This window comes from Ictalurus punctatus, chromosome 7 (assembly GCF_001660625.3).
Source record: "Ictalurus punctatus breed USDA103 chromosome 7, Coco_2.0, whole genome shotgun sequence".
Lineage (NCBI taxonomy): Eukaryota > Metazoa > Chordata > Actinopteri > Siluriformes > Ictaluridae > Ictalurus > Ictalurus punctatus.
In genome coordinates, this window is record NC_030422.2 from 13,652,600 (window position 1) to 13,659,962 (window position 7,363).

At 37.2% G+C, this 7,363-nt stretch overlaps 1 protein-coding gene across 2 annotated transcripts in view; it reads left to right on the forward strand.

Moving 5' to 3' along the window:
* The window catches only part of ecsit (ECSIT signaling integrator), a 9,537-nt gene extending 2,505 nt beyond the window's left edge, over positions 1–7,032 (forward strand). For both annotated transcript variants that reach the window (XM_047156782.2, XM_053681275.1), the window contains exons 4-8: positions 1,315–1,538; positions 2,245–2,302; positions 3,733–3,881; positions 5,741–5,861; positions 6,104–7,032. In XM_047156782.2, the coding sequence (XP_047012738.1) occupies positions 1,315–1,538; positions 2,245–2,302; positions 3,733–3,881; positions 5,741–5,861; positions 6,104–6,363 (812 nt within the window). In that variant the 3' untranslated portion in view covers positions 6,364–7,032. The remainder of the gene's footprint in view (positions 1–1,314; positions 1,539–2,244; positions 2,303–3,732; positions 3,882–5,740; positions 5,862–6,103) is intronic.
* Positions 7,033–7,363: the final 331 nt, after the last annotated feature.

The following is a 7,363-nucleotide window of genomic DNA, read 5'->3' on the forward strand; positions in this document are numbered from 1 at the left end:
GAGATATAGACTTAAAACTATGTCATGATATTTCATGGTATTTTTCACAGTAATGATATAAATGATGATATGACTATAGTAACATTCGACACTATTCTATTTTGGCCACAAGTCAAATCAGCATAGAGTGATCAGTGTTTTTTGCTTGAGATTTTGGAACAAATTTGACGTGTTTCCACCCTTTGTTGATACGGCATTTTGACACACTTTACAAATCACAAACGTTTGATTCACAGCTGATCTTCTCTATCCGGACCACTTCTGTATTATGGACGAAGCCTCTTTTTTGGGGGGATTAATTCTTCTTCCTCATCTAGGGTTTGAACTCCCTGCCTGTTCTCGTCCTACGCATGAGAAGCCCACGTTGCAGCGCGTAAACACTTCATCAACTATATCATCAATACCATCAACTATATCATCAAATTCTTTTCATGGGGAGGACTTGTACCGCTATATCATGGATATAATATAATACGATATGGCACCGCCATCATCTTAAGTTTATTCATATTTGAAATTTACACACCAAGTCGCATTGGACATATTAGTATTTGTTCATGTCAAACCAACACATTCCAAATCCAGATGACATGTTACAGTGGCAAATTACAAAGCGCACTTCAGATGCAGGCAGCATTAGTTTCAAACTTTACTGTAGAATGCAATGCAAACACTATAACAAGTTCTGTGGACTCCTTAAAAATAACAAAGAAACAAACATGTTTGATCACCAGTATTATCCACTGAAAGATGGCATTAAATCTGAATTTAAAATATGAATTATTAATATTAATAACAGTTACTTAGTCTATTACAATTTCACCACTGTTATAAAAAAACATGGTGATGTGCTGTGTTATATAATTCATTATTACACAATTATTATGAATTGTGAGGGCACGCTGGCTTAGTGGTTAGTGTGTTTGCCTCGCACTTCCAGGATTGGGGGTTTGAATCCCACCTCCTCTCTGTGTGCACAGAGTTTGCATGTTCTCCCTGTGCTTCGGGGGATTTCTCCAGATACTCTGGTTTCTTCCCCAGTACAAAGACATATGTTGTAGGCTGATTGGCATCTCTAAATTGTCTGTAATATGTGAATGTGTGTGCAATTGTGCCCCTTGGCACCCTGTCCAGGGTGTCCCCTGCCTTGTGCCCCGAGTTCCCTGAGAGAGGCTCCACCGTGACCCTGTGTAGGATAAGTGTTATGGATGGATTATGATGTGTGTTTGTGGTTAGTCTGGTTTCATTGTACAATGTCTGACATGGGAAACTGACAAATTGTTTGTGATATTTATTTTTCTTATATATTGGCAGGAATTATGCCTAACATGGAAACTAAAGTCCTCCTGGTTCAGATCTTTGGAGAGAAGAGCCACCCAATGAGGAAGTACCAACGTATCATGTACTGGTTTCCCAAATTCAAGAATCTGAATCCATTCCCAGTGCCTCATGAGCTCCCACAAGACCCAGTGGACCTTTCCCGCTTCAGCCTCACCCGCATCGCTAATGACCTGGACGCTAAAATTACAGTTTATCAGGTAACCACTAAGAGCAGCCAGTCTGTTAGGCATCCACTGCATTTATGAACGGAAAAGAAGATTTTAACACCTCGAGTTATGTCTCACCAGGACAAGTCCTAGAATTGAATATTAAAGTGAAGGACCTTATATAGCTGCCGTTGTTGATACTGGTGAAATTTTATTTAAAGATTTTATTGTTGTAATACTATAAAAACTGAAGGAATGTCCTGTTTTACTTACCTTGATCTTGTCAGGAAAATAGCAATTGATGCTGACATGGCATTAAAAGAACAATAAATAAACAAACACCTTGAGTTAGCTTTGTAGTGTGTGAATGAATGATTAACGTGTCATAAATAATAGCGAGGCTGAAATTAATTTTTGAAATTGAATGAAATTCTGGAATTCTAAAAGCTGTTGAAAAAGACTTGAAATGTTATGAAACAATCAGTACCCTCTATTACGCAACAATCTCTTGCCCTTCCCTGCTTTAAAATCAAAAGACGTTCTTTTGTTTTTAATGCAAAATAAAGTTGCTTTTACAGTGATGTGGCTTTGCAAAGGAAAGAAAGTTGAAGGAAATGGGGACAACCCTATTACGCTCACAACACTACTGTATGTAAAGATTTAAAGACCTGTTTGTAAAACTGGTTTTCCTGCTTTGTTGAGGCAAATGTCGCTGTTCAGGTGTTCATTTTCTGTGATCTGCTCTGTCCACTTACAGCTTCCCTCAACACACATCACAGAGGCAGGAGAGGAGATCTCACACCCACATATTGTTGGTATGAAACCCGTTGTGCGTCAGGCCTTATTTTGATGATTTGCATAAGTCCAAAACTTTGTTTAGTATCATCACATAGACACTTAAATACCTTATGAATTACTGGTGTTTTTTTATTGTCTTCTAACATAAATTATGACAGATTGATTTGATACTATACTACAGGATGTCCGCATACAAAGAGCATACAAATAAATACATAATGAAGTATGTGTAGTTTTACACACTATACATTGGGTCCTGACTTTTCAGACACTCTGTAGAATGAATGACCTGTGCTGGTTTGGGAAAACCCATCAAATGTCGCTGTGGCTGAATTCTGGCAAACAGCCAAAAAATCCAAATAATTTTTTGGCCAAATTTATTCATACATTTTTACATCCCAGCTTTCAGAAATCTAAATATGACATGGAAATGTTTTTTTTTTTTTTTTTTTACTTTTTAATCTTGCAGAGGATTTCTTCCTACAAAGATAATGTTGGGTAAGGCGTCAGTTTACAAAGGAGCCAGTTAACAAACACAGCGTTTAAAAAAGAAGGGAAAAAAGGCTGCCTAAAGATTTCTAAAACCTCGGTAGCTACGTGTGATTCCCTCACACAGTGAATGTCAGACCTCAGAATGTCAGAAGGTTTTAGATAGCTACTTGCCACAGCAAAATGGACATAAACATAATCAGTTCATTTTTGCAATCGGACACAGTAACCACACTTAAAAATGCTGGATGTTAGGATAAATACAAAAGTGAACCATATTTCGTTCAGGTAAGTCTTTAGTTTTCAGAACCATAGTCCCAAAACGGCTTGCTTTTCTCCCAAACACAGCTCTCTGGTCTTCATGTTGGTTTATCCTTTTTAACAGTAAATGCTGTCTTCACAAGTGAAACCTGGGGCTCAAACCCAGAGTAGACATTCAGAGCTATAAATTCTTTAAACAAACAATCTAACAGGGCACACCACTGCAGCATTAAAAACACCTATCTGTCACTTGTTCCAGTATTTTTGATCACTTGAAAACAAATGGGTGTTTTCAAACAAAAGGTGCCGTGTTTTAAGTTGTTTAACACATCTAGATTTAAATATCAGGAAATGAACGCTGAAATTCCAATCCATAGTCTCATTCATCGTTTGCTCTCAAACCCAAATGTCTTCACTATATTGAAAAAAAAACAATAGAATTGGCCTTGCTGTTCCAATTCTTTCGGAGGGGACTGTATATATTAATACAAATGTCAGAATTTCAATGTTTTCCCAGCCCACTGACACTTTAAGACAACTTTGTACAGCTTGATATATTGACTTTTTAAAAAAATCTTCCTGTAAACACTAGTTGAGATTTGAAAAGCATTAAATGGAACATACATTATATCCTCACCCATGAATTTGGTGTTTAATATATGTTTAATATATCCTTCATTCTCTGCCCTCATAACAGGCATCCAGAGTCCAGAGCAGCGCACCCTGCTTGCCAAGCATAACCCAAGCAGACCTGTGTTTGTGGAAGGCCCCTTTCCTCTGTGGCTCAGGAAGACCTGTGTACATTATTATCTGCTCAGAGCTGACCCTATCCCCCCTGAGGAACAGGTACTGTAAGAATGAGTATTGTGTGATAATTACGTGTGCTTGGCCTACCAAAGACATTTCAGGCTTCCAATCATTTCAGGTTTTCTTTTCGTTTAAACTAAATAAAGATCTAGCCTGTTTTATCTTATCATTTGTCCTTGTTTGGAGAAACTCAATGTTCTGTCCTTTGATCCACAAGTTTCAAAATAAGAGATATCCTACAGCGACTCAGATAATCATCTGCTGCCTCAAAAGGGACGTGAATGATTGTGCCATGTTGTTTACAGAACAAGCTCCCTCATGTGATATACTGTAGAGTAATGTCAGTTATCATATTAAATGACCTGTGGATATTTTACTACACCAGTAACACAAAGCCATGCAATTTAGTACATTTACAGAGATCTAGCACAAAGTGGTATAAATAGATCTCACTCTCCTGCAAATGAAAAATAATGATGGTTCTGTTAGTGGTTACAGTCATAAGCTTACACACACCTAGCAAAATCTGCAAATTGTTTTTAATAAAAAAAAAAAAAGAAGGATCATAAAAATTGCATTTTGTGTTTATTTAGTCCTGTCCTGAATAAGCTGTTTCACATAACATTTACATGTAGTCCTCAAGACACAATAATAACTGAATCTGCACAAATGAACTGGTTAAAAAGTTTCTACACACTTCATTCTTAATACTGTGCGTCGTTACCTGGATGCTCAACGACTGTTTTTTATGTTTTGTGATAGTTGTTCATGAGTCCCTTGTTTGTCCTGAGCAGTTAAACTGCAGACTGTTCTTCAGAGAAATCCTCCAGGTCCCGCACATTCTTTTCTTTTCCGGCATCTTCTGCATATGTGACCCCTTTCCAACAGCAACTATATGATGCTGGGATCCGTCTTTTCACACTGAGGACAACTGAGAGACTCGTACACAACTATCACAAAAAGGTGTAAACATTCACTGATGCTCAAAAAGGCAACATGATACATTAAGAGCCAGGGGGTGTAAACTTTTTAGCAGGATGATCAGTGTAAACTGTTGTTATTTTGTCTTCTAGGAAACATGTAAATATCTTATGTCGCTTAAACAAAACACTTTTGTTTATTTCGCTGTTAATTTTGAACTGGTTCGTTTGTGTAAATTCAGTTTTTATTTTTTTATTTTTAGTCTTGTGAACTATATGTAAACATCTGTGATGCGAAATAGCTCATTCGGGGCAGGACTAAATAAAAACAAAGTGCAATTTTTATGATCCCTCTTTTTTTAAAATGAGTAACATGTTGCAGATTCTGCAAGGCGAATGTAAACCTATGATCTCGACTGTAGCTACTGCTATATAGAGGAAAGTTATATAAGGAATAAAAAACAATATGGTGTACTGTTGGAGGAAAATAATCAGCTATGGGGTTGTGTGATGCTGTGTCGTATTCCTCTTATACCAGAGAAATTTGCCAATGATTTCATTTTTACATTTATTAATGAACGGCGCATAGTAAATTTGATCAGTTTTAGTTACATTTAATGTCGTGGAATGTCTGAGAGTGCAAAGTCCTCTGTCCTGAAGACTCTACCATGATGGAAAAGTTACCGACTTACAAAGCGCTGATACTCGCTCAACAAATGCTGAATAAATCTCCTTACAGAAAGCTTCAACATATCAACAATTAGACGTTTTACTTTTTAAAATCTGTTTATTATTAGCCTTAGATTATGTGCAGCATTCGTCATACAAGTCCACATGAACGAGTTGTTACTATAGAAACGTATTAGAATAAGGGCATTAACGTGACTTGTGCGTACTGTCAGAGCTGTCCTGTTATAGGACATTAATGACCAATCACAATGCTGTAGTGTAATTGATATAACTATTTTCCCCATCTAGATAGAGGAGGAGCTCGAACCTGAATTGATTGGTCCAGAGCAGAGCTTGTTCTATCCCCAGTGTATTGACCTTGACCTTAAGAGAGACTTGGGAGATGATGATAGCTTCGATGTGGACGATGGTGAGCATAGACGACAATCATAAAGTGTTCATAAAGTTATAAAGTAAATGCATCTACATCTGCCGTAGAATATGTGGCTTTAACAGTGTTCAGCAAAATGTGTTTATAGTCAGTTAAACATAACATATGCTTAAAACCTTCTTAACCCTACTGTGTAGTTCTGATTAACAGTATATTCTCATTTAGCAAATCAACAGAATCGGATACACTGGTGTAAGTGATGTCTGATTTCTTTTGTTCAGTGGTGGAAGGGGCAGTCTATGCCATGTGCATGACCGGACAGGGTGATCAGGCTACACTAGCACAGTGGATCAGTGGGCTGCAGGAGAACAACCCAATCTTAGGGCAGGTTCCCACTGTGTTTCGCCTGGATTCTGGATTCAGAGAACTGCAGAAAGTCGAAGATATTCACCATGATTCTGAACAAAATCAACACTCGGGAGCTGAAGAGGAGCACATCATAGAGGAAGAAGTATTGCACTCACAGGGTATGAAGCGGTGACTGGGCAGCAGTCAATGGAGTGTGTGTTCTTGGAACTTATCCAAGGGCTAGACAAAGGTCTTGGGCTCTGGTTTGTCCCCTGGTTTGTCCCTTGAGTAGCCAAATGCTGATAACCTTATTTGTTAACTAAATTAAGATTATTTGGTTACAAGACGATGCTTTATGTTCGCTCTCAATTCAGATACGACTGTTTTTTCTTCCTTCTTTCAGTTCACATTGAGCTGGGCAGCTTTGACTAAGATGGACTGTAACATATAAAAGTATATTTAATTGAGACTGGTGTTAAGGCAATTTCATGAGAAAGGTGCCCTGTTGACGGCACTTTTAACCCAAAACAGTCTATCTTCTCGGCAGATTTGAAACGGACTGATCATATTGCCTGTAATTGCATAGTATTGGTTGTGTGAGTTTGCTAAAAGCTATCAGTGCGAGAACATTGAACAAGAGATTTCTGAAGAATTTACATTTGTCTTCATAAGTTCAGCAGCTCTAGGAATGGTTTCCAGTCTTAGTTTCATATGATGCAAAAGGAAATGAAAGTCAACTGTGCTGTATTAGTTTTGATTAAGTATGATTAGCAACAGATGTGTGGCAGTGAGTGTATAAATATCATTTCAAAGCTGTATTACTGAAACCAGTTATTAAAAGCAGATTACTGTTCCAATACAATTCTAATGTGAATTTCAGTTTGGTTTATGTTTTAATGTTAAGCAAATAAGAATTGGTGCATCTTATTTTTTTATATTATACCTCTTTACTACTACTATGAATTTCTAAACATACTATGCATTTATGTTCCTAAAGATTAAGATAAAACTGCAAAACATTTCAAAATCTTTCATTTTGAGAAGCAAATTTCCATTTCCCATTACTCAGATATCAGTCTTTGCCATCCTTCTAATTTACCCCTCCAAACATTTTAGAGGTATCTTCCCAATGAAATGAAATGAAATTTCAAGATAAAACTTAAAACATAAAACCACTAAACCTGCTCTGGAGC